At 43.0% G+C, this 17028-nt stretch overlaps 1 protein-coding gene across 1 annotated transcript in view; it reads right to left on the reverse strand.

Moving 5' to 3' along the window:
* Window positions 1-17028, reverse strand: part of KDM7A (lysine demethylase 7A) — an 89707-nt gene that overhangs the window by 30999 nt on the left and 41680 nt on the right. The window contains exons 3-8 of the mRNA XM_060196685.1: window positions 12247-12364; window positions 8688-8848; window positions 6770-6911; window positions 6216-6402; window positions 5017-5179; window positions 1143-1230 (exon numbers count right to left, since the gene is read on the reverse strand). Coding sequence (XP_060052668.1) covers window positions 1143-1230; window positions 5017-5179; window positions 6216-6402; window positions 6770-6911; window positions 8688-8848; window positions 12247-12364 — 859 coding nt within the window. The remainder of the gene's footprint in view (window positions 1-1142; window positions 1231-5016; window positions 5180-6215; window positions 6403-6769; window positions 6912-8687; window positions 8849-12246; window positions 12365-17028) is intronic.

A 17028-nucleotide genomic window follows, 5' to 3' on the forward strand; every position in this document is an offset into this window, starting at 1 on the left:
TACCAGCAGGTGGCTACTGGAAGTGTTAGCCAGAGGTCAAATTCCCATATAGCAGAAACAGCTGGTCACCTTTACCAACTGCAAAACTAAAGCAGGTGTTTTGATAGCAACCCTGATATATGTGGTTGCTTTTCATTTCTCTCTCCCTGTCTCTCTCTCTTACACACATACAAACACACACCTGTATACACACATTAAATATATTTACTTATATAAATGGTTTTAGCTATTTGTATAAAAAAAAAATATCCGGCATAAGGATCCCGGTTCGAGCCCCGGCTCCCCACCTGCAGGGGAATTGCTTCACAGGCGGTGAAGCAGGTCTGTAGGTGTCTATCTTTCTCTCCTCCTCTCTGTCTTCCCTCCTCTCTCCATTTCTCTCTGTCATATCCAACAATGACAACAACAATAATAACTACAACAATAAAACAACAAGGGCAACAAAGGGAGTAAATAAATAAAATATTTAAAATATATATATATCCAAAGGAGAATCCATACATTTTTGAAAAATTTTGAAATTCAGGAGATATTTTATCTCAAACTGAAAAAAGTACTCTTCCTTGATGAGTTTTAGGATGTATCAATGTTTTCTGACAAAAAGTTAAGACAATTCTTGTTTGAAGTTCTGGGTTGTTTTTTGTTTGCTTGTTTTTTTTTTTTTTTTTGCCTCCAGGGTTATCGCTGGGCTCGGTGCCTGCACTTCAAATCCACTGCTCCTAGAGGCCATTTTTTCCCCTTGTTGTTCATCATTGCTGTTATTATTACTGTTATTCCTGCTGTCGTTGTTGTTGGAAAGGACAGAGAGAAATGGAGAGAGGAGGGGAAGACAGAGAGGGGGAGAGAAAGGTAGACACCTGCAGACCTGCTTCACCGCTCATGAAGCGACCCCACCCCCACAAGTAGGGAGCCGGGGGCTCGAATCGGGATCCTTACACCAGTGCTTGCGCTTCGCTCCATGTGCACTTAACCCAGTGTGCTACCGCCCAATCCTCCCAGAAGTTCCCTTTTCTAATCACTTCTAGGGACCAGGCTCCAGAGGGTGATAATTAAAACACGTTATGACTTTATGTCTTTTGAAACCATTAAGCAATGCCCTACTAATGAAGGACAAACATTCTTTAAATAACAGTGCCACAAACCTGAGCTGCATGCCAATGTTAAGGTTGTGGAGGAAGTTCCCCCCAAAAGCCATACAGTCCTGAGAAGTGAGCACAGCATGAATCCACCCTGAAACAGTTAAGTGTGAAAGTCAGTGATCTTTAACCACACAGATGTGAAATCTGCTCATTAAACATGTAACTAGAATACCAACACCAGCTGAATTCTTACTCCCGTGCTAGAGAAATGAATGCCTATCAGCAATTAGAGGTTGATTCATTCAAATGTTTAGTAAATGTCCATGATGCGCAGTCTCTGCCGAGTTTAAGAAAACAAATGCACTGATCCCATTACCATATGGGGTAAGGTGGAGAGTTCTGTGGTTACTGCTATCTAATTTAAAAACACCATAAAATTTTATATTAAAGATTTCACTCTGAGACAAGTCAAATCTGTCAAGTGAACATTTTCCACTAAATGAACAGTGAGGCTGGCAGAGTGTGTGTCACCTCCCAGTGTCACCCTGCAAGGGGTCCCCTTCACGACTAAACAAAGGAGGATCGACCCTCAGCCAAGACCTGACTCTAAGACAGAGAAGCAATATCACCCACAGTTCACTGTGGAGGCTATGGGCCTGCCAATACAAATCCTGTTCTGTTTGCCAATAAAAATGTGTTCAAACTGAGAGGCATTTCCAAGAGGCAATGACTAATGTTTGAGAGAAATGTCAACAGATCAGACACAAAGATTTTATGTGTACACACACACACACATACACACACACACACACACACACACACACACACACACACACACGCTATATGTTAACATCAGCTGTAGAACCAGACACATTGCTGGCTGGAGAGACAGCCCCACTGGTGGAGCACCAGACTCATGTGCTCAAGGTTCCTGGTTCGAGTCCTAGTGCCTCATCCACCACAGTAGTACTTTGGTTCCTCATTCCCCGCTACACACCCCCACCCCTGGTAAAACACTGTCTAACATGAAATAAATAAAAACAAATCTTTAAAAGAGGACACATCCAGTTTTCAATATAGTTTTCATCTTCTGATCCATCACTGTCCTGTGAGACAGTAGCATACAACTCCTTAGAAGACCGACTTTCACATGGTCCCCCTTACGTGCTGAGAGTCACAGAGCCCTGAGTCAGGACCAACTACCAAACCTACAGACCCATGGTTCTACACAGGGCTGTCCTGGAAACATCCGGGCTGTTTGTTTGGAGTGTCACTGTGATGAGGAAGCAGTCCTGTCATTTTGTGACTGGGGACCAAGGGGACAGCATGGAGGACAGATCCCCCCGAGAAGCTATCTGGTAGCGCTCTAGAGCTCGGGCTTTCCACTGATTCACACAAGTACAAAATCTATTGGAGGCTGCCTGAGCCATTGCACCCCCCCACCCGTTAATGTGCACACGGAGCCCCTGAGCCCAGATATCACCCCCCCACCCGTTAATGTGCACATGGAGCCCCTGAGCCCAGATATCACCCCCCCCACCCGTTAATGTGCACATGGAGCCCCTGAGCCCAGATATCACCCCCCCACCCGTTAATGTGCACATGGAGCCCCTGAGCCCAGATATCACCCCCCCACCTGTTAATGTGCACACGGAGCCCCTGAACCTAGATATCACCCCCCCACACGTTAATGTGCACATGGAGCCCCTGAGCCCAGATATCACCCCCCCCCACCCGTTAATGTGCACATGGAGCCCCTGAGCCTAGATATCACCCCCCACCTGTTAATGTGCACACGGAGCCCCTGAACCTAGATATCACCCCCCCACCCATTAATGTGCACACGGAGCCCCTGAGCCCAGATATCACCCCCCACCTGTTAATGTGCACATGTAACCCCTGAGCCTAGATATCACACCCGACACCTGTTAATTACCAAATACTGTGATTATAGCAATAACTATCTATTGTTTTCTTAACCCTAAGACAGCAGGACCTCCCATTTCCTCTATAAAGCCTATATTTCCCCCAGTCCTGGAACCTCTAGGATGGGGTTCACTTTCCTGCATGCTTCTCTCAGTTCATACCAAATGATACTGCATCTGCTGATCCCAACCTAATCAATACGAGTACCACCTCAGCATGCTTCACTTCAGACTGTGTCCAGAGACTTCAGGTGTGGAATGTCAACCCTTCAGCTTCATTACTCGGGTTCCAGACGCTAGCATGAAGCCAACCAGACTTCCCTGGACAGACAACCCCACCAATGTGTCCTGGAGCTCCACTTCCTCAGAGCCCTACCCTACTAGGGAAACAGAGACACAGGCTGGGAGTATGGATTGACCTGTCAACGCCCATGTTCAGCAGAGAAGCAATTACAGAAGCCAGACCTTCAACCTTCTGCATCCCACAGTGACCTTGGGTCCATACTCCCAGAGGGATAAAGAATAGGAAAGCTATCAGGGGAGGGGATGGGATACGGAGTTCTGGTGGTGGGAATTGTGTGGAGTTGTACCTCTCTTATTCTATGGTTTTGTCAATGTTTCCTTTTCATAAATAAATTTTTAAAAAAGCAAAAAAAAAAATCCCGTTCAAATGACATTATCAAGGGAGTTGGGCAGTAGTGCATGGGTTAAGCACAGGTGGGGCAAATCACAAGGACCGGCATAAGGATCCCAGTTCGAGCTCCCAGCTCCCCACCTGCAGGGGAGTCGCTTCACAGGCGATGAAGCAGGTCTGCAGGTGTCTGTCTTTCTCTCCCCCTCTCTGTCTTCCCTTCCTCTCTCCATTTCTCTCTGTTCTATCCAACAATGGCAACATCAATAACAACAATAATATAATAACTAGAACAATAAAACAATAAGAACAACAAAAGGGAATAAATAAATTAAATATTTTTAAAATGACTATCAAGAAAGCGAAAAGGGAACATAGAGAATGGTAGAAAACATATGCAACTCACACATGTGGTTAAGGGTCTAACGAATCTATCAAGAATACTTAGGACTCAAAAACAGACAACCCAACTTCAAGTTTACAGTAATTTCTCCAAAGAAGAAATGCAAATGGTCAGCAAGCACTAGAAAAAGGCTCAGCACCACTATTCATTAAGCCAAAACCACAACACAATGTCATTTCACACGTCTTGGAATAGCACGCATAAAGAAAACAGCATCACGGTGCTGGCGAGGGCGAGGAGAAGCGGACACCTGCCCACAGCTGCTGAGAATCTAAAACAGTGCAGCTGTTTGGAGAACATTTTGGCAGCTCTTCAAAAAAGTCATTACACCATATGGCTCAGCAATTGCACTACTGGGTACATAACCACGGGAATAAAAACAGACCTCCAAACAAAAAATCTATGTCCCCTCTTCAATGCGGTACTTACTATTCATAAGAGCCAAAAAAGAAGTGCAAACAACCCAAATGTCTATCAACTGACGAATGGATGAATCAAACAGGGTGTACCCACATGATGGCAAGTTATTTGGCCCTAAAGTATGACTATATGTCACGGCAAGGACAACTCTAGTAAATACCATGATAGGTAAAAGAAGCTAGATGCAAATGGATACACATTCCATTTTCTAGAACAAACAAAAACCACAGAGACAGAGGAGAAGAGGAAGTGATTGTTGACTGGCACGGGGTTTCTTTTGGAGGTGATGGAATGTTCTGAAACTGGTGTTATCATTACATAACCTTGTTATGTGACTAAAGCCCACTTAACTGTACACTTAAAAGGTGAATGTTACAAATATTTACAGTATGAATCCTCACTAAGTAAAAAAGTTAAATGAAGGCAAATATCACTAGGATGCACAGACAAGTCAGAGTAGTAAGAGCAAAATTCTTGGACTATGCAAGGCCGCAGTCCAAACCCGTAGTGCCCCGGGTTCTAACGCAAAGCCACTGCCTGTGACTGAGCATGCCTTACCTGTAGGGACAAATAAGGTGTGTCCCTGCTTTACCACACACTTGTAGCACTTATCCACCTTGTCGCCAAAGAACACCTCACTCTGGGTCACAGATGAACTCCAGGATTCATAGAGTGCCAGGTTTTCATCTGTTGGCTTTATCAGATAAAAAATCTTCTCACCCTAGAAGGAAGTTACCACACTATTTTTTTGAAAAAGAAAGAGTCTGAAATTCTTAGGATGGCCTACATATCTGTGATTTCACAATACAGTCATCTAAATTAGATAGTGATCCGATTTTTTAGTTGACATACCTGGATAATTGCTATTGCCCTTAACAAGCCTCTTTACAGCAATTAAAATACCCCTTCCCAAACCGACAAGGAGTGAATTAAGTAGTCATGCTGGGGAAACAGTCACCAGAGAGGAGGGACAAGAACCACAGAGAACCCACTGATGGCTACGTGAAGGTGTGGGAGTCAACACTTCTTCGCAGGCCCCTCTGAAAATGTTCACCTTGCTCCTAAGGTCTGTACAGACCCGTGAATGAGCTTTCTTTAGTGAACTAACCCTTCAGTTTCTCCTGGAGAAAGAGAACCAGTGCCCAAGGACAAAGCACCGATGCATTCCTGACATATGACACAGACGGTGACTTGGTTCCAGATTTGCACTGTCTGTGCACGATCTGTGCCTATGGAAATCTTGTCTAGCTGTGTGTACCTCACACTTGAAATGTGCCTGGTGCAGGTGAGGAACTAAAGTCTCGGTTCTATTTCATTTTCAGTATTTAAAGTGAAATACTGCCTGCTGCACTGAACGGTATAGTTCTAGATAAAGCAAGGTGAATATGTAAGCTGCCAAGAATAAGCACTTTCACAGGAATGCCTGTTTTATCCAACTAGCTGTCCTGGCCCAGACTGACAGTCAGAAGTAATCTCTAATTTTATTCCTTTCTCAAGAATTAACAAATAATTGACTAGTGTGAAGGAAAAACAGAGAGACAAAAGGTTACGTCATTTTAGGAAAAGAAGGTAAAAAGTGAATCCCAAAGTACACTAGGTGCTCAGGGTTCCTCTGCTACTTGGGATAAGGAGACTGTGTAAGGACAGACCGATGCAAAAAGTACAACTTCCCTCTGCACGGAAAATGAATGTACCCTGGGGAAAGTAGTTACTGCATTTCTGTCATTAAAGGGAGCACAGAAATACCCCCATCTTACCCAGAGAACATGGTACCAAACTGAAGTTCCACCGAAGTCGATGTGGAAGTCTGTGTAGCTGTCTTGAACTCCCATTAAGCAGTATTTCTGAACAAATGGCTTGGGAAAGACTGAATCATCTGGCCAGTAATTCTCTACCCACGAAAGTTTTCTGGCTATATCAGGGACCTCCACCAATTCAGACATCCTTGAAAAGACAAAACACAAATGCACACCTTGTGTGTATATTCACATACATATACACATACATATACACATACATATATACACATACACACACAATGTGCAAATTGAACCTTCTTAAAATTGCAATCTCCCATTTCAACTCAAACCAAGAAATTAACTGGAATTCAAGGTTAATAATGATACTGAATTTTATAGCTCCTCTTATTTCTAAATATTCGCTATTCATGCCAAACTAAAATTTACAACAGTGCTACTACCACTGGCCATATCAGCAGTCACAGTTATGCTTCTGACTGGAACAAATTCACCATTAAAGTACATTTAACTAACACTCAGAGGGCTAAACCAAACTGTCCAGAACTACTTACTTTGTATCTGAAAATTCAAGGCTGATCACATTTAACACTTTTGGTCTGTTAGGATTCGTGAAGTATTTAACGTAATTGTGAAGTGTCATTTTGCTGTCTGCCTGCCTTGCCACATCAATGACATCTATCACTTTGTCACCACCTGCAAAGAAAAGTTATAATCTTATTATCAGGCTTAAGAGCGACATCAGTAGATGACCTAAACAAAAATATTTTAAAGATCACATTTACGTGATAAGACAGTTAAGTCAACTATAAAACTCCATAGCCTAAACAGAGATGTTTCTATATTCATATTTTTATCTTCAGAAGTTCCCACCAGAATAGTCTTTGAGGAAAAAAATAAAACAATGGGGATAGTCTTTGAGGAAAAAAATAAAACAATGGGCAAAGAGCTGCATAACTGACAGTGAGCACAAAATTTTACATGGTTTACAAAGCTTCCTCTATACCAATTTCTTATTCAGTTCACAGTGTAAATGTAACATACAGGGTAGAAGCTGCCACATGGCCTGGGTTTTAATTCCTCAAGCATAAAACAAGAGCACCAACGTTTCCCTTTCACCCCTCTATCACCAAAGATTCTACCACTACCACTGTGAACAAGCAGTCACAGGAGAACTGGGGCTAACTAACACAAGTTAACCAGGACACACCGTTTCTGCTTGTCTTGCAATGTCTTCTCTTCCACACTCTGCCCAGAGGGGAAAATAGTGGATAGAAAGCAAAAATCGGTAGATATTAGTGTCTCTGACCTGAGACTAACTAACAAGTTTCCAATAAGACTGTGAGGCATTGCTTAATACCACTGTACAATCACCCCACGACACTCCATCAATTTGACTGTGAATTACAGGCTATGGCAGAATTCCAAATATGGCACTAACTTAATCATTCTGAAATAGAAAACAAATAAATGCCATTTCCTCTCCAGAGATTACTCTATGTTATCTTTAAGAGGCAAGACAATTCTGCTAATTGAAGCCTGCTAAAGTGCCAGGTCGTCAGCAGGCAAACACTGGAATTGTTCTGCATATGCTGCACTAGCTATTATTTTACAGCGCTCTCTGTGTCAACAAGTTTAAGTTAAACTCAGCCTCAGCTCTGACTTTATCACATATTTGAAATTAACCGAATGTGAAGACACAACACTTAAGCGGATTTGCTCGGCTACTAATCAATGGTTCAATAAAATGACAAGTCCTCGACAGTGTGGAGATAGTGTATTGTATGAGTGTGTATTTGGATCAAAATAACTTGAAATCTAATCCCCCCATAATCCGCATCTGATGATTACAAGGGCTGCAGCTGCAGACAGCCTCATCTGGAAACAACACAACAGGAATGGAGGAGATGTCAGCGTCATTACAACAGGTGACTACCCCCACCCTCGTGTTTCTTAGTGCTTTTCTGGATCTCAAAAATCACAAATTATGTCCAAACAATACTAAATGCTGATTTATCAACAAGTCATTAATTTAAAGGCAGATCTGAAAACCATTTTTTAGGCTTTTTTTTTTTTTTCTTTCTGGGCAGCAAGAGATTACTAAAGGTTCTAGGAGGCGATGGAGTTGGTGACTGAGTGGAGTACAGAACCCATCGGGTTTCCCAAGGTAAGTCTCAATCCTCAAAGCCTCTGTTCCCACCCCCAGCAAGTGCCAGCAAAGCGGATGACAACAAATGGCAGGCTGGCTGAGGAAACTGAACATGCACAGTGCTCACTCTGGTTTTCATGTCACTGTAAGGTCCTCTGAGGAAAAAAAAATATAGACAGCTTTCAGTAGAGGTGATACTAGACTTCACGTTTCTGGATTCAGGAAGCTCAACAAAAACTCTTCATCCAACTTCTGACACAGGGTGTTAGTACTCGTTCCTTTGACCATGTTTTCCCAAGTACTTAAAGGAAGCAGGTTCGTACCTACATAATGTTCCACATCCAAAACAGAAAAAGTGGGTGGAGGGAGCCTGAGTCCCAGGTCATCTAACTTGGGGACCATAATAGGGACCTCGAATCCATGCTTCTCCAGGTATCTGTGTGACAGCTGGCTGCCGTGCATCTTTACAATGACCTCGTCGGCACTGAAGAAGACAAGAGAAAGACATCACATCTTTGCTGGCAGGTTTAGCTGAAAAGACCCCCAAACTCCGGCAAGGGGTCAGTTCATGGACTAGTATTACCTCCACCAGGGGCTCTCAGCCTGTCACTCTCACTCTCCTTTTCATCACAGATGTTTGATAAAGCTCCCTTTGTGGTCCTCAGGTGAGATTTGCACACAATTATTATTTCAGCTGATATACCTGGAAATCTATATATGTACTATAGAAAATGTACTAACTATAATGAGAGACAAATCCAAATTAGCTTATACCACAATACAGAACTGCAATCGGTACAATATTCAGGTAAACTAGACTTGAAGGCAGAACAGAATAACAGGATGCTTATATTCCTTGCTGAGTGGGTGGCTAAATTGTAAAGAAGAGCAACAAGATGAGAATCGCTGCATACAGTCTGTGCAGAACTTAGAAGAATAAAAGGAAGCATGTGTTGGAAGGAAAGACAGACTCAGTTTTTATCTGACTGTGAAATTATTTTATTTTTAAATTTGATTTTTCAAGCAGGTGAGAGGGAGAAGGAGACAAGGGAGAAGGCATGCCATCTGCAGCCCTGTCCCACTTGGGGAGCTTCACCCTGCAGGTGGAGAGAGCTTGAGTCCAGGTCTCAGGCATGGTGACGCGTGAGCTCCCCCAGGTGTACCAGCATCTAGCCCTGCTCAGCTACAGAGTCCTACACACCTATGTGCCAGACACGGGGGACACAGAACAACATGCTGTGGTCTTGTGCCCTAGAAGAGGACTGGTAGCCTGGTTCCTACCCACTGAGACAGGTGTTTAAATGCCCAATGGAGAGCTCCCGACTCATCTGTTACAATTAGTCCTCGGGAACTTTTCCTAAGTAGTGACCTTATACCTCTGGGAAGGTTGCTGTGGCTTCAGCTGCCTCCTCTGATGATTAGCACATTACAGGCAACACTTGAGTGTGATCTGCCTCTTTTCAGCTGTCCTCTATCTAATCACAGATCTAAAGAGCCACAAGTCTCTTTAAATGAGAACATTCTACATTTCACCTTTCAACTTCTCACAGAACACAGCTGACACATAAAGTGCATGTAACACTTGTGCTAGCGGTTAAAATAATAGTTTGCATGTATACCATCAGATCTGAACTTCAAGTCACCTTCACGTCAAGAGAAGAATGGGAGAAGCTGGTTCTCTGACTTAGTGTGCTTCCATCTTCCCCTTCACGCAATACAGAAATGGTCAGTTTGGAAGAGTCAAGACAAATGTTCTGGAGTCTTCAAATCAGAGGGCTTAGCTTCCCTTCATCTGGCTCACTGAGTTCTGAATTCCTTTGTAGTGTCTCTAGTAAGATCTACAAGTGTCCCTTCATCTCTTGCCTCTGAGAATTAAGCAATTCCTTCACTCTGAGGGAAGATTTTCAAATGCCTCACCTTCCTTATTGTAAATGTTTGGCATTTTATATCTACTGTCAATCACACACAGCTACAAGTGCTGAAAGAGACAGGCACATCACTGTTGGCATATCCCCTGTACATTGCACAGCGGTCAAGGACAGAGGGACACCTGTGTGGTGATAAGGACAGTTTCATTCCGCTTAGCATGCCAAACACCAGTGCTAGTAATGGACAAAAGGGTGTGAGAAGACTTAGGCTGGGTCTTAAAACAGGCAAAGAAGAGGAAGGTGATCCATTCACTTATTTTGTGTGTGTGTAATTTACTTATTGTGATCATTTTTAGCTAATTATTATTACTCTTCCATGGTTTTGGATGGCATGAAGACTTACAGAGTATAATAATAATAATAGAAGCAGAGATTTCTTATTAATGGTAATAACAGCTTGGGCATATCTCTGACATTTGTGTTCACATTGGTAGAAGTGCCATGGGAAGCACTATACTAGGGTTTTGGTTACAAACCTACTTAGAGGACGGACGGAAGGAAGGAAGAGAGGAAGAAATGGAGGGAGAGTGGGAGGGATGGATGGAGAAGGAAAGAGGAAGGAAGGAAGGAGGGAAGGAGGAGGGGGAAAGAGAGAAAGAAAGGAAGGGAGGGAGGGAGGGAGGGAGGGAGGGAGGACTCCTATCCTAAAACAATGTGCACTCACACTGGATTATTTATACAGTTACAAGACACTCATGAGTCTCTCAAATCATCCCAGAGACTCCAGCCCTGAGCTCCAAACCAATCAAGGAAAACAAGTATTTCCCCAATGACTTGGAAGCAGTTCAAGGAAAATAACTGATGACAGACCATCAACATCGCATAAATCCTGTGGAAACCGTTATGTCTCGTCTCAGTGCTCTTTCTTACTGAGGGAGACAATAAAAGATGCTTATCCTCTCTACGCTTCTGTCTGTCTGTTTGTTTGTTTGTTTGGGGGGTAGTAGTCCTGTGAAGAAATAGTGGGGGGCCCCCGGGTGGTGGCATACCTGGTTGTGTATACATGTCATAATGTGCAAGGACCCAGGTTCAAGTCCCCAGTCCTCACCTGCAGGGGGAAAGCTTTGCAAGTGGTGAAGCAGGGCTGCAGGTGTCTCTCTGTCTCTCTCCCTCTCTACCTCCTCCTTCCCTCTCAATTTCTGGCTGTCTCTATCTACTAAATAAATAAAGATAAAGAGAATCCATAGAGATATATTTAAATTGCTATGATTCCATAAACAGTTGAAAGAAAGAAAGAAAGAAAGAAAGAAAGAAAGAAAGAAAGAAAGAAAGAAAGAAAGAGCAGGGGTTCTATAGATCGAAGGTGACACTATGATTTAAATTTAAGTCATCCTTCCCCTCTTTGAGAGGCCTGGCTGTGATTGTGTGGAAGAGCACCGTAGCCATTGTCACTTGAATAGATGTGAGGCAGTGAGAAGGAAAGGATCCAAATTAACATGAGTAAATGCTGCAGAATGCTTCAGACTCTCTGAATTACAGATCAGTCCAATACATTCCGTTATCTTTTTGAAAAAGTAATCAAACAGGTCCATTCTGCTGCCACTGAGGCTGAGTGATAGGTATGGGCACATCTGACAGACCTAGAGCACAGACTGCTCTGAATACAATGCTAGGGTGAGGTGGGGGGGGGGGGGGGGTCTGACGAGAAGGAGTAATGAGGAGAAAAAGCAGCCGCAAAGCATAAGGAACCAAGCACTGCGTAGATGAACAGAGTTCACACCTTTCTGGATTAAGATCCACAGTTAGGAAACATTTTTATAGCACACACACAACAAAAGATTCTTGAAGCTAGGCTGTTCACTCCTATTATTTGCAGCGTACTGAGGTTTTCTATTCTACCTCATCTTTAAGAAGCAAAAGATTAACTGAGAGCAATAATAAATCTGATGTTTGGCAGCACTGCTTTAGATAACGTCACGTCAGAATGTTCTCTGGCCAGATGCAGTCTCTGTACCTGGGGAAGACTCGAGAGCGCAGTTCCTCCACGAAGGTCCTAGTCCCAGCCTGCACCGGTTTGGAACCATCGTCAGTTTCTGTGTAGTCGTGTCTGTGCCAGTTCCTCCTCTTTTTCACTGGATTTTAAAAAATTTAAAAGCACGCATTTATCTGGTAATTGGGGCTACAGTGTAGTGATGCTTCCTGACCACTATGTCCTGTATATCCAGCGATAACAATTGTGGTACAATTCAAACAGTCGTACTTTTAAGACATCTCTGGCCACAGAACTAAATCATCAACAGACTGCTGCAAAGACAGGCCCTCCCCACTACCCAGAAGTGGAACACTCTGATCTGGCATGTTATTCTGAAGGGTTGGTAATGTTCAACATTTTTCTGTGAAATTTAATGACAGTGTCTTCAGGCCTCCAAAGTTACCAAATAAAACAGCAATATTATACTTCTGGAAGTAAAGGAACTCTATTAAGACAATTAAGTAGATTTAAAAAACAAATTTTAGGGGGTTAGCAGTGGTGCAGCGGTTGAACTCACACATTACTGTGTGCCAGGACCCAGGTTTGAGCCCCCACTCCTCACCTGCAGGGGGACGCTTCACAAGCAGCGAAGCAGGTCTGCAGGTGTCTTTCTCTCTCTCTCTCTCTCTCCCTCTCTATTTCTCCCTTCCCTCTCAATTTCTCTCTGTCCTATCATATAAATCAAAATAGAAAGGAAAAAAAAGCTGCCAGGAGTAGTGGATTCATAGCACCAACACCTCACCCCAGCAATAACCCTAATGACAATAACAATTTTTAAAAAGTACTGGAATTAGCGTATTGCACCAAAGTAAAAGACTCTGGGGTGGGTACCAAGAAGGATGACAGAGGACCTAGTGGGAGTTGTATTGTTATATGGAAAACTGAGAAATGTTACACATGTACAAACTACTGTATTTATTGTCGAATGTAAAACATTAATTCCCCAATAAAAAAAATTTTTTAAGTAAATAAAGCACTCTTATTTCAAAATAATCTTAAAAAGACTTCAACTTAAGATGGGGGCTTTAAAACAACCACACTTGCACATTCTATAAAATCTCACCATTATTTAAAATCAACACTCTTGCTAGAGTCATGACCAGCTCAGAATAGGTCTTCTGATCTCACTCTGGAAATCTATTTTAGCAGTGCACTTCCTTTCTATGTCAAGACTCAGTCCCAAAATAAGCATGGCAACACAGACCCAAGGAAGAGCCAGATAAAGTGGGACGACAGGAAAGGGGATTTCACACACTGCTGTACCTCTGGCAGTCAGCTGTCAGAACCAGGAGGCCTGGCTTTGACTCCCAGGTCAGCTATGACTTCTGTGCAGTCTCAGACATGTCCCTACGCTGGTTCCTTCCCATGGAAAGAGAGGGGGAAGATGCTAGTTTTCACGACATGCAGGGGAACTCAGAGAGGGGAAGATGGAGAAGAGGCAGAAGGAGGAGCGTGGGTCACATTCCTCTTTCCTCCAGGGTGGCACTGCACACAGATGACTTCAGCTGAACATGTTTTCAAGTTTGGAAACCACTTTCAAGAATAAGATGTCCACGCACTGATGACTGCAACTTAATCTGAATAAGTTGCACACCTGGTTGAGTGCATATGTTACCAAGCACAAGGACCCTGGTTCAAGCCCCCAGCTCCCCACCTGTAGGCAGGTCACTTCACGAGCAGTGAACCAGGTCTCCAGTTATTTCTCTGTCTCTCTCCTTCTCTATCCTCCCTTCCCCTCTCAATTTCTCTCTGTCCTATCCAAAAAGAAAAAAAAATAATAATAATAAAAATGGCCACCGGAGCAGTGGATTCACAGTACAGGCAAAGCCCCAGGGGATAACCCTGGAGGCAAAAAAAAAAAAAAAAAACTTTCATTTAAAAAAACAAGCATCCAAGGTAGCAGCTTCTATGAGTCTAGGTAATTTCAAAAACCATAATGAGGGGCCAGACAACAGCAAATCCAGTTAAGCACACATAGTACAACGTACAGGAACTATTTAAGGATCCTGGTTTGAGCCCCTGCTCCCCACCAACAGGGGTGCCTCACGAACGGCACAGTTCTTTCACTCTCCCTCTCCGTCTCCCCTGCTCTTCTCAATTTCTCTGTCCTATCTAATAAAAATAACATATGTATTTAAAAAAGGAAAAAATGGCCTCCAGGAACAGTGGATTCGTAGTGCCAGCATCAAGCCACAGTGATAACCCTGGAAGCAAAAAAAAAAAAAAAATCATAATAAAACAGCATTAAACCCACATAAGGTAATGAATGACAAGTTCCACTTTCAAATTGGGGTGGCAATCAGGTTTACTCACAGTTAAGAGTCTATAATCAGGCACTTAGCTCCTCAATATGCAATGAAGTAAACTTCATGAGAAAAAAATGACACTCAAAAAACAACCTTCTGGACTGGAAAAAAGACCTTGCCTGGGTAGCACACCTTTTGAGTATATGTGATTCAGTTTCTCCCCTGGCCCCACTACACTGCAGCGAGTTTCAGCACTGTGGTCTTTTTCAATCTTTCAGTCTTTTTGTCTCTGTCTGTCCCTCTTTACCCCAAAAAGTCATCCTGGAACAGTAAAGTCTAAGTGATGACAAATAAAGTAACAATTTTTTCATTTGTTTTATTATCTTTACTTATGTATTGGATAGACACAGCCAGAAACCGAGAAGGAAAGGGGTGAGAGGGAGGGAGACAGGCGACACTTGCAGTACTATTTCACTCCTGATGAAGCTTCCCCCGCAGGTGGGGACCAGGGGCTCAAACCTGGGTCCTTGAGCACCGTACATGTACACTCAACCAGGTGCACCACCACCCGGCCCCAAGAAACAAATATTTGTTAAACCCTCATAGAAAAGCCCATTAAGACATTCTTCATGTATTTTTTTTTCCCTTATTTAAAAATTACTTCTAAAATTTAAGGATATTTCACTCCATATCTTTTTTTTTTCTTTAAAGGATATTTTATTAATATAGTTAAAATGAAGTGACATAGAGTTAAAACATAAAATTGTAGGAGTGCATCACTGAAAATAAACACATGGGGACCAGGCGGTAGCGCAGCGGGTTAAGCGCACATAGTATAAAGTGCAAGGACCTTCACAAGGATCCCAGCTCCAGCCCCAGCTCCCCACCTGCGGGGGGTCGCCTCACAAGCAGTGAAGCAGGTCTGCAGGTCTCTCTTCCCCTCCCCCTCTCAGTTTCTCTGCCCTATCAAAAAATCAAAGTAAAATAAAATAAACACATGTATATTTTGCATTAAGCTATTTAAAATGTCATTAATTTCACAGGAGATAGTTTCACATGAGAGAGGAAAGAGAGAAGCCAAAACCTGGGCCGGGTGGTGACACACACACCTGGTTCAGTACAAGTTACAATGTGTAAGGACCTGAGTTCGAGCCCCCAGTCCCCACCTGCAGGGGGAAAGATTTGCGAGTAGTGGAGCAGTGTTGCAGGTGTCTCTCTCTGTCCCTCCCTCTCTTTCTTTCTCTCTCTAAATATTTTTACTTTATTAATGAGAGGAAAGAGAGAGAGAGAGAGAGAACCAGACATCACTCTGATACATGTGCTTCTGGGGATCAAACTCAGGACCTCAGCCTTGAGAATCCAACACTTTATCCACTGCACCACCTCCCAGACAATTAATTCTCCCTCCATCACCCTCTCCCCTCTCAATTTCTGTGTCTATCCAATAAATAAAGATAATAAGGAGAAGGAGGAGGAGAAGGAGGAGAGGAAGATAAAGACAGAGAAGACGACAGAACATTGCTCTGGTAAATGTGGTGCAAGGGAACCTTAAGTGTGTGAGTCCTGTGCTCTACCAGGTGAACTATTTCCATGTCACCTCAGACCTTTTTTCTCTACATATAAAGAGAGGCAATCCCATTTTCTTTTCCTTTTCTTTCCCCCACACAGCTCAGCTCTGATTTGTGGTGGTACCTAAGATTGAACGTGGGACCTTGGAACCTCAGGCATGGAAGCTGCTTGCATAACCATTATGCTGTCTCCCAGACCCAGCCCCATTTTATTTTCGACTAGGATTATAATGTTTATCCTGCTTACCTTTCCTATTTTATTATCAGCACTTTCTCCTTATTAAATATTCAAAAGCAATTTAAAGGCAGCTTAGAATTTTAATATGTAGATTCATCCTATTATGATCATTTTTTTATCTTAGGCACTTAAATTCATCCTGAATCTTTCTTCAAACAAAGCCGAGACTAATATTCACACATAAAAAAAAAAATGTGTTTCTCGTATTTGCTTCCTTAGGACAAATTACTAGAAATGCAAGGAAGATTCTATTTTTAAGACACCTGCTAAATATTGCAAAAATGCCTCCAGAAAAGCAGTAGGTCGTTTACAATTTTGTGAATGTTGTGTAAGCAAGCAACCCATTCCCAAGCTCTGGGTCAAAAGGGGGGAGGGGAGGAAGGAGAGGGGGAGAGAGAGAGAGAGAGAGAGGGAGGGAGACAGGATGGAGGGAAGGAGAGAGGGAAGAAGAAAGCAGTGCCTGCTTGGTAAGCGAATTATGTTGCATTGCTTGAATGTCCATTCTGCCAGGACAGATTAGAATTAGAGCAGCACTGAGACTGGCCAGCTATGGGTTCAAACTCCAGCTCTGCCAAACAGCTTGGCTCATTTTCCTCATATTAAGATGTGATGTTTTTATAACATGGGCAGAGTCACAGGTCAAGAACTTCTTAGCATAATGCAAGCATAGATAAGCTGCCAGCTACTCCGCTTCCCTTGTCAGTGTGCTGAC

The sequence above is a fragment of the Erinaceus europaeus genome, chromosome 8, assembly GCF_950295315.1.
Source record: "Erinaceus europaeus chromosome 8, mEriEur2.1, whole genome shotgun sequence".
NCBI classification, from domain to species: Eukaryota; Metazoa; Chordata; class Mammalia; order Eulipotyphla; family Erinaceidae; genus Erinaceus; species Erinaceus europaeus.